Source organism: Cololabis saira, chromosome 24 (genome assembly GCF_033807715.1).
Source record: "Cololabis saira isolate AMF1-May2022 chromosome 24, fColSai1.1, whole genome shotgun sequence".
Taxonomy (NCBI): domain Eukaryota; kingdom Metazoa; phylum Chordata; class Actinopteri; order Beloniformes; family Belonidae; genus Cololabis; species Cololabis saira.
Genome location: NC_084610.1, coordinates 20,376,573 through 20,392,640, shown reverse-complemented (window position 1 = coordinate 20,392,640; position 16,068 = coordinate 20,376,573). Strand labels below are relative to the sequence as shown.

The 16,068-nt window shown below is 41.0% G+C and overlaps 1 protein-coding gene across 1 annotated transcript in view; it reads left to right on the top strand.

Moving 5' to 3' along the window:
- LOC133424938 (prolactin receptor-like) overlaps window positions 1-16,068 on the top strand; it is a 50,224-nt gene that overhangs the window by 28,291 nt on the left and 5,865 nt on the right. The window contains exons 3-7 of the mRNA XM_061715532.1: window positions 4,603-4,744; window positions 6,148-6,317; window positions 9,558-9,736; window positions 12,031-12,196; window positions 14,540-14,627. Of these exons, the coding sequence (XP_061571516.1) occupies window positions 4,603-4,744; window positions 6,148-6,317; window positions 9,558-9,736; window positions 12,031-12,196; window positions 14,540-14,627 (745 nt within the window). The remainder of the gene's footprint in view (window positions 1-4,602; window positions 4,745-6,147; window positions 6,318-9,557; window positions 9,737-12,030; window positions 12,197-14,539; window positions 14,628-16,068) is intronic.

Genomic DNA, 16,068 nt, shown 5'->3' with positions numbered 1-16,068 from the left:
TGTCCTGCAGTGATTTGTAAATATCATTTCTTATCTAAATAAAACTTGTGACTGGAGCTCGGGACTGATTTTAGTTTTAAACTGATTAGGAGTTCAGGAATCCCAACTATCTGGGTGTGTGCGGCGACGCAGGGGGTTGAGGTTAGATACCCAACTACGGTGATGAGCTGTCGGCTGAAGCTCCGCCCATCGACCTTGGTGACCTCGGACCCCCAGAAAACCCTCCTCCGTGTTAGTTCCTGGTTCCCGGCATGTTTCATTTCTGAGAAATTGTTGTTGTTGTTGTTGTTGTTGGAGCCCCTGCAGCGGCTCGCTGAGCTCCTTACGGCACACAAGGCCTTTGTTTCCGCGGCGCTCGCTGAGCGCCCGGCCGCACATTCTCCGCTGGATTACACACGCCTCCCGCCGGGACCGAGCAATTATTACATAAACAATGGCAGGTAAAAACTCCCATAGTGGGAGAAAAGCCTTAAGCCAATTATTGGCAAGAAAAACTCCCCTTTGGGGTTTTAAAACTCTGTTAAAGTGACGGCTGTCCATGCTGGCCTGAGAGTCTCTACACAGTCCTACAGTCTCACTCCTGCAATCAGTCCCCACAACTAGTCTAAACCTTCAACTAGTCCCACAACTAGTCTTAAACCTTCAACTAGTCTTAAACCTACAACTAGTCTTAAACCTTCAACTAGTCCCACAACTAGTTCTAATCCCTGCTAGTCCCACAAATAGTCCCGCAACTAGTCTTAAACCTTCAACTAGTCCCACAACTAGTCTCAATCCTTCAACTAGTCCCACAACTAGTCTCAATCCTGCAACTAGTCCCACAACTAGTCTTAAACCTTCAACTAGTCTTAAACCTTCAACTAGTCCCACAACTAGTCTAAAACCTTCAACTAGTCCCACAACTAGTCTTAAACCTTCAACTAGTCCCACAACTAGTCTTAAACCTTCAACTAGTCTTAAACCTTCAACTAGTCCCACAACTAGTCTAAAACCTTCAACTAGTCCCACAACTAGTCTCAAACCCTACTAGTCCTACAACTAGTTTTAATCCCTACTAGTCCCACAACTAGTCGTAAACCTTCAACTAGTCCCACAACTAGTCTAAACCTTCAACTAGTCCCACAACTAGTCTTAAACCTTCAACTAGTCCCACAACTAGTCTTAAACCTTCAACTAGTCCCACAACTAGTCTAAACCTTCAACTAGTCTAAACGTTCAACTAGTCCCACAACTAGTCTTAAACCTTCAACTAGTCCCACAACTAGTTCTAATCCCTGCTAGTCCCACAAATAGTCCCGCAACTAGTCTTAAACCTTCAACTAGTCCCACAACTAGTTCTAATCCCTGCTAGTCCCACAAATAGTCCCACAACTAGTCGTAAACCTTCAACTAGTCCCACAACTAGTCTTAAACCTTCAACTAGTCCCACAACTAGTCTAAACCTTCAACTAGTCCCACAACTAGTCTTAAACCTTCAACTAGTCCCACAACTAGTCTCAATCCTGCAACTAGTCCCACAACTAGTTTTAATCCCTACTAGTCCTACAACTAGTTTCAATCTCACAACAAGTCTCAAGCCCTACTAGTCCCGCCACTAGTCTCAATTCTGCAACTAGTCCCACTAGTATCCAGCCATACTAGTCCCACAACTAGTCTCAATCTCACAACTAGTTTTAATCCCTGCTAGTCCCACAGCTAGTCCCACAACTAGTTTTAATCCCTACTAGTCCCACAACTAATCCCAGCACAACTTCCCCAACTAGCCTTAAACTCTACTAGTCCCGCAACTAGTCTCAAGTCCCACAACTAGTCCCAGAACTAGTTAGTTCTGCACCCTCATGGACATGGAGCTCTAAAAAGAGCAAATTTAGGAAACTAAATCCAGAAACCTGAAACCTCCAGATCTCCTGTCCAGGTTAAAGAAGCCAGAAAACCAGAAGACAACCAGCCCTTTTTAGTGTTTCTGTTCCCTGGAAGACTCTCTCTGGAGGAGCATATCCTCAAAAGAGAAAGGAACCAACCAGGGTGCACCTGCCCGCGTCGGCGGCCGGGGCGGCTCTGTATCTCCGGGCAGGCTGGCCCCCCGCCGGGTGGGGGTCGTTGGCCTGGAGGGTGAGGGCCTCCTGGCCAGGTGATCGGATGACTTACAGTCGACGTATCAGATGAACTTGATCTGAAGTGGTGAAACAGACAGATTGATGGACTCCCTGACAAACGCTCCAGACATCAGGATTGAAGATTGGATGAAGGTGGACATGAAAGTGAATGTCAGCGTGTGGTTTGGTGCACACACATCTTTCATATGTTTAAGATTTTATTCAATAAAGATACGGCGGTTGAAAATGACTAAAAGCATCTTTCAGTCCTGAGATGACGAGAACAATGCCGTTCACATTCGGGAACCGGAGCTTCAGCGCTCCTTGATGTTTGTTGTTAATATCTAACCTTTTCAGCATCAGTTGCCATGGCGATGCAGCGCTGTAAGAGGAGAGAACCAGCTGTGCCATTCTGAAAACTGAGAGCTGAGGCTGAGGTTACCTGCAGGGGGAGGTGTGGGAAATAAAGGAATGACATTTCAAACGAATTCAAGAAAACACAATATGAGAGCATGCGGCTAAACATGTCATCGTTGGTCAGATTGTCAGATTCTAGAAGAGAGTTAAAATGTTAAAATCAGCTAACTTAAAGGGGACCTAATATGGCATCTAATCCCTATTTTAAACAGGCCTTGAATGTCTTAAAAACAAGCTTTTGATTGTTTTTCTACATAAATTGGAAATTCAGCCTCTGAGCCATGTCTTTATCTTCCCATTCTCTAACCTCATTATCTATGCAGGATTCTGAGTGGGCGGGGCTATGATAATGAGGCTCTGTGCTGATTGGCTGCCTGAATGACGCGATACACCGCTAAAAAGAAATGGTGGAAGCTAACTGCATGCGATGCGAGCGAGCGTCTGCAACAAAATCGATTCCATTGCTTTATTTTCTATTGGACTGTCCTAACTGGCCGCAGCGACGCCGCGCATAGTTTTGAGCTGAATATTTGTCGGACGCCCTGCTTCTATTTTCTTCCTGTCGCTCGCGTTGAAAGCCGGTTGAAAGCGCTGTAGGAAACAGTCATGATGAGGAACGGCTGATCCAGTTAGTTGAAATGAGAAGTTATCTCTATGATACCTCCTCATTTCACTACAAAAACCTCAATAAAGTGGCAGCTGCTGGAGGGAGATGGACAGAGAGCATCTGATGTCACGCAGTGCGACGCGATAGTCGGACGCTCGCATGCAGTTAGGACACGGTGTTTAGTTGTGTGTGTGGTTTGCATTTTGGTTACGTAACAAAATTGTGCAGAATCTTATTGGCTCGTAGATCCACATCACACTGGACGGCTCATCCGGGCGGCTGTACAGACTCTGCAGAATTTGGTTGCTTTCCTCCTTCTCTGAGTTGGCAGGCTGAGGGGAGACCACTTTATATACAGGACTGTCTCAGAAAATTATAATATTGTGATAAAGTTCTTTATTTTCTGGAATGCAATTTAAAAAAAAACAAAAATGTCATACATTCCGGATTAATTACAAATCAACTGAAATATTGCAAGCCTTTTATTATTTTAATATTGCTGATTATGGTTTACAGTTTAAGATTAAGATTCCCAGAATATTCAAATTTTTTGAGATAGGATATTTGAGTTTTCTTAAGCTGTAAGCAATGATTAGCAATATTAATATAATAAAAGGCTTGCAATATTTCAGTTGATTTGTAATGACTCCAGAACGTATGACATTTTTGTTTTTTAATTGCATTACAGAAAATCACAATATTCTAATTTTCTGAGACAGTCCTGTATGTTAAAGCAAGAAAAAATGTGTTTTTCATAATAGGTCCCCTTTAAGGGAACTGAATTATATTATTAAGAACTAAATGGAACCAAAATGTGGCTAACCGGGCTGTTAAACCTGCAGTCAAGGTAAACGCCACCGCAGCTGATCGACAGTTCAGGGGGACTGGAATGGTTCCAGATTGGACTGGAATGGTTCCAGATTGGACTGGAATGGTTCCAGATTGGACTGGAATGGTTCCAGATTGGACTGGAATGGTTCCTGGTTCGGGCCGGTAGGGCCTTCATGATGATGTGGGTTCAGGAACAGGAATAAAGGTCTCTCCAGCAGACGTTTGGAGGGGGGGGGGGGTTGCACTACCCCCAGTACTGGATTTGAGGGGGGATGAGGGGGGTGTCATTATGTCATTTCATCAATGAATGTGGTTTTACTGCTATTTCAACATTTAGAGTCATCACCAAAAAAATAACTAACTACAATTTTCACCTTTTTCAAGTAAATTTTCACTTGAAATAAGTAGTAAAATCTGCCAGTGGGACAAGATGTATCTTCTCATTACTATGCTATGTCATTCCTGCAGTATTTCTGCAGGTGTTTTGGTCACTGCTATTATTTGTAATATATTATATTATTTGTAATCAGCACAAATTATCTGTCCCCATATGATAAAATCCACCATCCCCCCTGAATTCTTTTTACAACTCGAGTACTGACTACCACGTTGCTGCTGTCTCACACTTTTGTTTTCTTCTTCTCTGAACAGAGGAAGCGGTTGCCACGGCGACGAGGCCTAACATCGACTACTGCCGCTCTACCAACATGGAGGACTTCACCTGCTGGTGGCACCCGCTGGACAACCTGACGGGCGAGGAGGAGGTGGCCTACGTCCTCACGTACTCCAAAGAGTGAGTAAACCCACCTGTTCTTTAACCAGGAGCTGGACATGTGACCGCCCCGGCACTCTGCAGCCTCGCGCCCATTACTCGAGTTGTAAAACAAAATCAGGGGGGATGGTGGATTTTATCATATGGGGACAGGTAATTTGTGCTGATTACAAATAATATAATATATTACAAATAATAGCAGTGACCAAAACACGTGCAGAAATACTGCAGGAATGACATAGCAGCAGTTAAATGCAGCCTTCTGTAAGCTTTAAATATCCACTGGGCTTACATCAAATACATCAAAACACAACAATAAAAAACACTTTTCTGAACTTATCAATATGACTCTGTCCTTCACAGGATAAGTAACATGGATCACTGCAAAAACTCAAAATCTTAACAAGAATATTTGTCTTATTTCTAGTTAAAATGTCTCATTTTAGTAAAAAAAATCTCATTATACTTAAAACAAGACTCATCACTGGAAAAAACAACAATTTTCACCAGTTTCAAGTAGATTTTCACTTGAAATAAGTAGAAAAGTCTGCCAGTGGAACAAGATTTTTTTGCTTGTAATAAAAAGATTTTAAGTGAAAATTTACTTGAAACAGCTGAAAATGGTCAAATAAGTTATTTTTCTGGTGATGAGTCTAAATGTTGAAATAGCAGTAAAACCACATTCATTGAAATGATAAGGGATGGAAAGGGGGGATGGCAGTTTTACAGGGGGGATGATTTTGGCCGTTTTTATTTCAGGGGGGATGCCATACATATACCAGACATATCTGGGTCATGTGGGCGCCGCGGTTTAAGCCCAGTTTGATTTCCCTGCGGCGCTGAAGCGCGAGGCTGTTAAGGCGTCGATACGTGAGCGGAGCTCTGCAGAGTGCGGCCTCACACGACCCCTCGCCCTCGCCATAAAATGTTCCCAGTAATCAGGACAAATGGGATGCACCTTCGCCCTCCTATAAGTATTGTAATGGTGCAAAAAGTCAAACTTCAGAGGCATGTTATCATTTATCCTAACCTTTATTGGAATGTACATCCAAGTTTAGTTGCAGGAATCTGAGGGAACGGATGTAAGAACAAAACTGGACAAGAACATCTGAAACAACCACAACCAAATTCACTCTATCCGGATGGAGCAATTTAACTGGATAGTTTTTATTAAAGGCCCAAATGAAATAGAGTAACGAGGCTGTTTTTAAAATGTAAGGAGTAAAAAGTACAGATAATTGTGTGAAAATGTAAGGAGTAAAAGTAAAAAGTCGTCTGAAAAATAAGTACTCCAGTGAAGTATAGATAACCAAAATTTCTACTTCAGTAAGGTAACGAAGTATTTGTACTTTGTTACTTGACACCTCTGCCCCCGAGGCATGCAGCGCTTGCAGCACCGCTGATCCCGTGTTTCTCCTCCGCAGCAAAGGACCCAGACGCGAGTGTCCCGACTACAAGACGGCCGGGCCCAACAGCTGCCACTTCGACAAGAGCCACACGTCCGTGTGGAAGATGTACTGCATGAACGTGGTCGCCGTCACCGCCCGCAGGAACTACACCTCCAAGGAGCACTGCGTGGACGTGGGCGAGATAGGTGAGCAGACGGGCCGCCTAGGCCTGTGTTGAAAAAATCGATTTCCCAATTCTAAATCGATTCTCATATTAATTCCTAGAAATCGATTCATATGTCTAAAGATCGATTTTTTTTTTTTTTTTTTTTTTTTTTTTTGGTGGGGGGATTTTTTTTTTTATTTTCTTTTATTTATTTATGTTTTTTTTTCATCATTAGATTAGAACTTTCGGTTATTTTTTTGTTTATCCCCAAAAAAGCAATGTTTTGTTGGACACGAGAATAACTGGTGCCATGTTTTTGCCTTTAAATATGTTTAAAGGTATGAAAATGTTAAAGTGTTCAGTTATAATTGCATGAATTGTCTATATTTCATTACTTTATATACTGTCTTGGGGTTACATTTGCAAAAAATGCTAAAAACCAAATTCTCAAAAATTAAAAAAATAGACGAAAATGGAACAAATAAAAACGGAACGTAGGAAAAAATAAAAGCGATTTCATCCGTCTCTGTTTCCTCCCTGGATCTGTTTGGTAATTCTGACCCACGATATTTCTGAAAGCAGTTCTATCAGCATTCTGGGAGCTGATTGGTCCTTACAGCATCATTAGCTGCCAATACTTGCTGTTGAATCTCAATATAATACTAGTAGTAATATTTTGCATAACTACAGTCCATGCAACAGCTCAAAAAACATTTTTAATAACACTAACCCAAATCGATATCGGAATCGAATCAAATCGAATCAAATCTTGATAATCGATTCTGAATCTTAAGAATCGGAATGAAATCGATTCTTTTACATTTGAATGGATCCCCAGCCCTAGGGCCGCCGGTGGTTCTGCAGGACCAGGATCCAGTTACTGTACCTGGGCCCCGGAGCCGGGAGTCCAAGCATTTGAGCTTCTCTCGTTTGTTTCGGTGCATTAAAATCACGGTGTGGTGATGAATATGAAAGTTTCCCGTGCTCACATTTCTACACGTTTGTATAGACTCGGACCTGCGAGTGGGGACCCCAGAACCGGACCCAGGTCCAAATTCTGTCGTCAGTCCGACCTGTTTTGTAGAAATGTTCGTTTTTTCAGTCGTCGCTGAAGCGGCGGCAGAAACCCGGTTTAGCTGCGAAGAGTTTCGCTGTCAGATGTCGGTGGTGTGTGGTCTGGCTCTGCACCGTGCAGCCTGCGGGTAAGACCAGTCCAAACCAGTCCGGTTAAGATCAGTCCAGACCAGTCTGATTAAGACCAGAATAGTCCGGTTAAGATCAGTCTAGACCAGGGGTCGGCAACCCGCGGCTCTAGAGCCGCCCTAGAGGCTCCTGGAGCTTTTTCAAAAATGTTTGACCTTTTTTCCTTTTTTTTTTTTCTTTTTTTTTCTTTTTCTTTTTTTTTTATTCCTTTTTTTCCTCTTTTTTTCTTCCTTTTTCGTTTTCCTTTTTAATCTCGACATTTCAACTTTTTTCTCGAAATTGTACTTCAACAATAATCTCGACATTTTGACTATTTCTCGAAATTTCGACTTTTTTCCTCAATATTTCGACTTTTTTCTCAACATTTAGACTTTTTTTCTCGTCATTTTTACTTTTTTTCTCAACATTTCCACTTTTTTCCAGAGATTGTACTTCAACATTAATCTCGACATTTCGACTATTTCTCGAAATTTTGACTTTTTTCTCGAAATTTTGACTTTTTTCTCGAAATATCGACTTTTTTCTCAACATTTCAACTTTTTTCTTGAAATTTTGACTTTTTTCTCGACATTTCAAGTTTTTTCTCAACATTTCGACTTTTTTCTCGACATTTCGCCTTTTGTCTTCATTCTAAGGCTTATACAAGACTTTTAATTTTTTGCGGCTCCAGACATATTAGTTTTTTGTGTTTTTGGTCCAATATGGCTCTTTCAACATTTTGGGTTGCCGCCCCCTGGTCTAGACCAGTCCGGTTAAGACCAGTTCAGACCAGTCTGATTAAGACCCGTCCGGTTAAGACCAGACCAGTCCTGTTACAACCAGTCAAGTTCAGTCCAGATCAGTTAAGACCAGTCCAATTAAGATCTGGTGCCAGGGGAGATCCGGGGCAGAAGTCGCCCAGGCCTGGAGACGCTCCCACGCAGGGCAGCGGCCTCGGCCAACAACCGAAAGGTCACAGCGTCCTAATCTGAGAGCAAATGAAATGTCACGGTAGCGAAGCGACATTCAGGCGTACGTGTGGGTCAGGAACGGGCACAGACGTCCGTCAGCCGCAAAACGGAAGAAACGACAGACCAACGACGAGGCCAAAAGAAGAAGAGCTGCAGATTTTCTAAGCGTGCAGACCTGAGGATCCGATCAGAAGTGGGACGCCTCTCCCTCGACTGCGTAATCTGTCTCCGCTGGTGCTACACTGGTTTCAAAACTACTTAAAGTATTAAAGTAAAAGTAATGTAAGGGGGAAAAAAGCCATTAAGGACAAAAGCCATTGAAAATGAATGTATCTTAGTATAATGTCAATATATTAAAGAAGCATATATGTGTACTATTGAGCATTAACATGTGTTTCAGTGAGCAGGAGATATGATGACTAGTTGCCTATAAGTATTGTAATGGTGCAAAAAGTCAAACTTCAGAGGCATGTTATCATTTATCCTAACCTTTATTGGAATGTACATCCAAGTTTAGTTGCAGGAATCTGAGGGAACGGATGTAAGAACAAAACTGGACAAGAACATCTGAAACAACCACAACCAAATTCACTCTATCCGGATGGAGCAATTTAACTGGATAGTTTATTTTTAAAGGCCGAAATGAATCAGAGTAACGAGGCTGTTTTTAAAAGGTAAGGAGTAAAAGTACAAATAATTGCGTGAAAATGTAAGGAGTAAAAGTAAAAAGTCGTCTGAAAAATAATTACTCCAGTGAAGTATAGATAACCAAAATGTCTACTTAAGTAAGGTAACGAAGTATTTGTACTTTGTTACTTGACACCTCTGGTGCTACATCAGTTTTCTTTATGAGATGCAAACGATGAAATGAAAAAGTCTTTCTTCTAAATTAACTAAAATCAGGCTGACGGGATGGTGGACGGAGTCGAGGGCGATCGTTGCCTCTGGTGAAGATGTTTCCTGGAGGATTCTGGGAACTGGGTCATGTCCTGAGGAGCCTGCGGGCGTGTTTGAGGAAACGGGTCCTGACACGTCTGTGGTTCAGCCCGGGACGCTGCTGATGCTGATGCTGGTGCTGATGCTGAGGCGGCGTGTGTGATGCTTGTGCTCGTGTTTGTGCTCCACAGTCCAGACGGAGACGCCGGTCAACCTGACCTTCGCGCTGACGGAGGCCGGCGAGGACGAGACGGGCCACAACGCGCGGCTGTCCTGGGTGTACCCGGTCCCCGAGGACCTGCAGTACGGCTGGATCACGCTGGAGTACGAGCTGCAGTACCGCCGGGTGTCCGACCCCGACAACTGGAAGGTACGCCGTCCGGAGCAGAGGCTCGGAGGACCCGCAGCAGTACTGGAGTTGAGGGGGATGAGGGAGATGAGGGGAGATGAGGGGGGATGAGGGGGGATGGCATCCCCCCCTGAAATAAAAACGGTCCAAATCATCCCCCCTGTAAAACTGACATCCCTCCTTTCCATCCCTTATGTCATTTCATCAATGAATGTGGTTTTACTGCTATTTCAACATTTAGAGTCATCACCAGAAAAATAACACCAGAAAAATAACTTATTTGACAATTTTCACCTGTTTCAAGTGAATTTTCACTTGAAATAACTAGAAAAATCTGCCAGTGGGACAAGATTTATCTTCCCATTACAAGCAAAATAATCTTGTTCCACTGGCAGATTTTTCTACTTATTTCAAGTGAAAATCTACTTGAAACAGGTGAAAATTGTTGTTTTTTCCAGTGATGAGTCTTGTTTTAAGTGTAATAAGATTTTTTTTACTAAAATTAGACATTTTAACTAGAAATAAGACAAATATTCTTGTTAAGATTTTGAGTTTTTGCAGTGATCCATTTTACTTATCCTGTGAAGGACAGAGTCATATTGATAAGTTCAGAAAAGTGTTTTTTATTATTGTGTTTTAATGTATTTGATGTAAGCCCAGTGGATATTTAAAGCTTACAGAAGGCTGCATTTAACTGCTGCTATGTCATTCCTGCAGTATTTCTGCAGGTGTTTTGGTCACTGCTATTATTTGTAATATATTATATTATTTGTAATCAGCACAAATTATCTGTCCCCATATGATCAAATCCACCATCCCCCCTGATTTTTTTACATAACATATATATAAAATAAAAATAACCATCAACATAGATACAAAAAAAAAAAAAGAAAATAACCACAAAAAACAAAAACATATGCAAGATAAAAAGTGTTGGCTTCAGCAGCATATGGCGGAACAAACACATTTACTGGAGCATGTAGGAATGCCAGGACCAGCCTTGGCATCACCACAACTCCTCTCAGGAGTTAAACCACACCTTCAGCTTTACTATGGTGTCCATCATAAACACCTTATCTTACACAGACTGTGGCCTGCAATGTTCCTTAAATCACAGGAGCTGCCAGATTAACCAAAAGCTTAAGCCAAAAATATAGACTAAGAAACAAACAAAACAGACAAGACCAACAAAACGTGTGCCACCTCCCCTCCCTCCTCCCACACTGAGCTCAAATATAGACCAGGGGTCGGCAACCCGCGGCTCTAGAGCTGCATGCGGCTCTTTAGCGCTGCCCTAGTGGAGCTGGAGCTTTTTAAAAAGTGTTTTTTTCCCTTTTTTCTTTTTGTCTTCTTTTTTTCCTCTTTTTTTTTTCTTATTTTTTTCTCTTTTTTTTCTTATTTTTTTCTCCCTTTTTTTTCTTTTTTTCTTTTTCTTCTTTTTTTCTTTTTTCTTTTTTTTCATTTTTTTCCTCTTTTTTACTTCCTCTTTCCTTTCCTTTTCAATCTCACCATTTCGACTTTTTTTTCAACATTTCACCTTTTTTCTTGAGATTGTACTTCAACATTAATCTCGACATTTCAACTTTTTTCTCGAAATTTAGATTTTTTTTCTCAACATTTTGACTTTTTTCTCGACATTTCAACTTTTTTTTCTCAAAGTGCATAATGAAAAAAAAAATCTTCCCCCAGTTATTACTAATAAGGAAACATGCAGCATGTGTTGCCTTCATTCTAAGGTTTATACAAGACTTTTCATTTTTTGCGGCTCCAGACATATTTGTTTTTTGTGTTTTTGGTCCAATATGCTCTTTCGACATGTTAGGTTGCCGACCGCTGGTATAGAGGGAGACTTTATAACCACGCCCTCACATATACAAGAAACATAAGATAACTGGTCGGGATCAAAATGTGATCATACTACTAGGGAGGGAGAAAGAAGGAAGGATAAATTCCCATTGATGACGTTTTTGTGTAACAAACATGGCGGATCTGAGAGCGAGATAGATTTATAGTTAAAAAGATGGAGTTGAATTGGTATTTTTTTTATCGTTATCGGGATAAATGCCAGAAATTATTGTGATACATTTTTTAGTCCATACCGCCCATCCCTAACTCCCACATCATATGAATGAAGGTTTCCAGGTTCAGCGTTTTCTGATCCTGGAGGCGTAGTCATATTACCCAGAAGTCCCAGCAAATGCGGCTGCTCTAACTTGTCGACCCCAGAAAGCTGCCTGGTCTGAACCAAGGACCAGTTTCAGAATCAGAAAAGTGTGTTTGTTGATTGATTGATTGATTGATTGATTGATCGGCAGGTGAAGGTTCCTCTGCGGGAGTCTCACCTGCAGCTGCTCGGCCTCCGCTTCGGCGACTACGTGGTCCGGGTTCGCTGCCGCTCCCACAACTACGGCCTCTGGAGCAAGTGGAGCAGCCCGCTGCTGATGAGCATCCCCAACAGGCTGCGCGCGCCCACGCCCACAGGTGGGGTTTCCATGGCAACGGGGATGCTCGGCCTGTTTTTGGCTGCTGTTGCTTCTATTTTTTGTTTTAATTGTGATGTAACCCCCTTTTGGTCTGTAAAGCCAGCAGCAGGTTTATCTTCCACGTTGATCTTTATGAGCTTTAATGTTTTAGTTTGTTTAGTTTTATTTCATGTTTTCTTTATCATTTAGTTTATTTGGTTTAAACTGGTTTTTATTAACACAACGGTGGGTCTAAAGTTGCTTTACGGGTCCAATGCAGTCCGGTTAAGACCAATCCAGTTAAGACCAGTCCAGTTAAGATCAGACCAGTCCGGTTTTTGTCTGGCTGGTATTTTAAACCTGCTGCTAGATTCTCTGATGTGGTGAATTGGAACCAAAGACGAGACTCTGGTGGACCGATGTTCCCACCCGTTCATAACCGGGTGGAGGGTACAAGGCCGTGACGAGTCTCTGGACTCCTGTTCCTCCACATTCAGAGGAACCAGAGCTGGTTCAGACGTCTGGTTGCTTAGTTTACTGTTCGAGGATCAATGCAATATTTTAGAAATGGATCCCAGGGGAGTTCTGGGCCCATTCCCCGAGGGAATCGTTTCCCCCGAGGGAAAAAAAGAGGAAAAATTGAGGAAAACAAGATGAAAAAAAAGAGGAAAAAAATTGGAAAAAATAGGAAAAAGAGTGGGGAAAAAAAGAGGAAAAAAGGAGGAAAATTTGAGGAAAACAAGATGAAAAAAGGAGGAAAAAAAGAGGAAAAAATAGGAAAAAGACTGGGGAAAAAAAGATGAAAAAAGAGAAAGAAAAGAGTAAAAAAGGAGGAAAACAAGATGAAAAAAGAGGGGAAAAAAGATGAAAAAAGAGAAAGAAAGGAGGAAAAAAAGAGGAAAAATTGAGGTAAACAAGATGAAAAAAAGAGGAAAAAATAGGAAAAAGAGTGGGAAAAAAAGATGAAAAAAGAGAAAGAAAAGAGGAAAAAAGGAGGAAAATTTGAGGAAAACAAGATGAAAAAATAGGAAAAAGAGTGGAAAAAAGATGTAAAAAGAGAAAGAAAAGAGTAAAAAAGGACGAAAACAAGATGAAAAAAAGAGGGGGAAAAAATGAAGAAAAGAGGAAGAAAGGAGGAATTATTATTATTATTTATTTATTTATTTATTTAAAATGGGACAGTGCATATTAATGAACATTTACATGTAAATATGCCAGATTATAGCCTCAGGCTAATTTCCATCTGTAGTCCCCTGGCAGGTTGATGGTAACATGAACAGAAAAAACAAAGACAGAAACACATAATACCACAACACAACACGAAACTCAGTACAAAGAATAAAAACAGGAGACCAACGACCAGTGTGTAAACGAGTCTAAACAGTAGAGTACAGTTATAGTGGATATATGTTAAAGTGTTTATATTTTAAAGTGCTTAGTGCGAGGAGATAAATTATATTGCACAGGAACCAAAATGGAGTATACATATTGCACAAAACCCGTCGTTAATATAAAGTGCATAATCAAATTGCACATTGCTCTACCGTATCTCTAGTAATTGTATTTAATATATACATATGTATATATACACATATATATACACACATATGCATGTACAGTACGTACACACACTCATATACACACATATATATATATATATATATATACATACACCTACACACACATATCCATACCCATGTCTATATACCCCAGACAAGCCCAATCTGAATTATGCATGATCACAGGTTTGGTTGCCTCTTAACCACATCTTCAAGTGTTTCTTAAATGTGGTGAAATTAGAGCACTCCCTTACCGAGGGTGGGATGCTATTCCAAAGTGCACACCCTTTATAAGATAGGGTATTTTGGGCAAAAGTTGTCCGCCTGAAACTTAGGTCACAATCCCCTCTATCAGTGGCTCTCGTCGCACGCAGAGTAGGGCCATGGGTAGATCTCTTTTTAATAAACATTTTCAGTGGCAGAGGAGCCAAACCATGTAATGTTTTATAGATAAGACCAGCAGATTTAAAATTCAGAAAATTATATTTGTCGAGGATTCTACAATGGTGATAAGACAAGGGCTTCTTATCCAAGACTTTTAGCGCCTTTTTAAAACAGGACTCAATAGGGCTAAGATAATGATTATTATCATTATTATTATTATGATGAGATAAAAAAAGAGGAAAAGGAGAGGAAAAAAGATGAAAAAATAGAAAGAAAAGAGGAAAAAAGGAGGAAAAATTGAGGAAAACAAGATATAATGTACGGGGCTCCAAAGTAAAGACCAAACTGTTGGATTAAAAACGGGTGTGTGATTGAGGCTGCGGGGCCGGGGCAATGACCACCCTGTTCTACCTGTGCAGGTAAAGTGCTGGTCCTGATTCTGGTGGTGGGAGTCGGCATCGTGACCCTGCTGGGCATCACGTTCGGGATCGTTCCTCACAGCAAGAGGTGAGACCAAACAACAGGGCCAGCAAACGGAAAAGTTTGTCGTTTACGCGTTCAGAAGTGCTCGAGCATCACCGCTCCTCCAGAAGCTCCGCCTCCTCGCGACAGCTTCCTGGTAACCATGGTAACGTATGGAGTAAGATAACTTCCAAAAAGATGTGTCCATGTTATAACTATTCGTAATGATAAACATTTGTATGTAAATAAAAAAGTTGTAACTCAAAATTCTGCTGTCACACACATGAGTCTGATAAATTATTAGGGTTAGGATTGTTTTTATATGAGTATGAATCTAAAAGCTGTGAGTGCAAAGTCTTGTGAATACAACTCTAATTTCTACGACTACGAGTCTTCACTGTGAACACGAATTCAAGTTTATGGGTACGAGTCAAAAAACTGTTGAAATGACGTCACAGGCAGAAACAGCATAGACATACAGGACTGTCTCAGAAAATTAGAATATTGTGATAAAGTCCTTTATTTTCTGTAATGCAAAAATGTCATACATTCTGGATTCATTACAAATCAACTGAAATATTGCAAGCCTTTTATTATTTTAATATTGATGATCATGGTTTACAGCTTAAGAAAACTCAAATATCCTATCTCAAAAAATTAGAATATTCTGGGAATCTTAATCCTAAACTGTAAACCATAATCAGCAATATTAAAATAATAAAAGGCTTACAATATTTCAGTTGATTTGTAATGAATGCAGAATGTATGAAATTTTTGCATTACAGAAAATAAAGGACTTTATCACAATATTCTAATTTTCTGAGACAGTCCTGTATGTCTATGCTGTTTCTGCCTGTGACGTCATTTCAACAGTTTTTCGACTCGTACCCATAAACTTGAATTCGTGTTCAGAGTGAAGACTTGTAGTCGTAGAAATTAGAGTTGTATTCACAAGACTTTGCACTCACAGCTTTTAGATTCATACTCACATAAAAACAATCCTAACCCTAATTATTTATCAGACTCATGTGTGTGACAGCAGAATTTTGGGTACAACTTTTTTATTTACATACAAATGTTTATCATTACGAATAGTTATAACATGGACACATCTTTTTGGAAGTTATCTTACTCCATAGTAACGCAGCAGGTCGTCCACATGCTTCAAAACGTATAGTCGTGTTCGTGTGAAAGTATTTGCTCGGTACACCGCCGACTGACAGGGGTCCGGGTCCAGACCAGCATCCCTCCACCACCGTGCTTCACAGTGGCTCTGCTGGTTTCCTCCAAACATGGTTCTGTACATGAAGACCGGATTTGTTCAGATGCAGGTTTGTGGACCTCGGTCTTGGTTCTGGGTTCTTCTCAGACAGAAGAGGTTTTTCGCCTGCAAACTTCTCCAACCATCTTGGAGCGGTGCTCCCCTGGGAATGATCTGCCTCTAAGTGCTGATGTCTTTCCCTCTTGGCATTGTGTTAAAGCACAC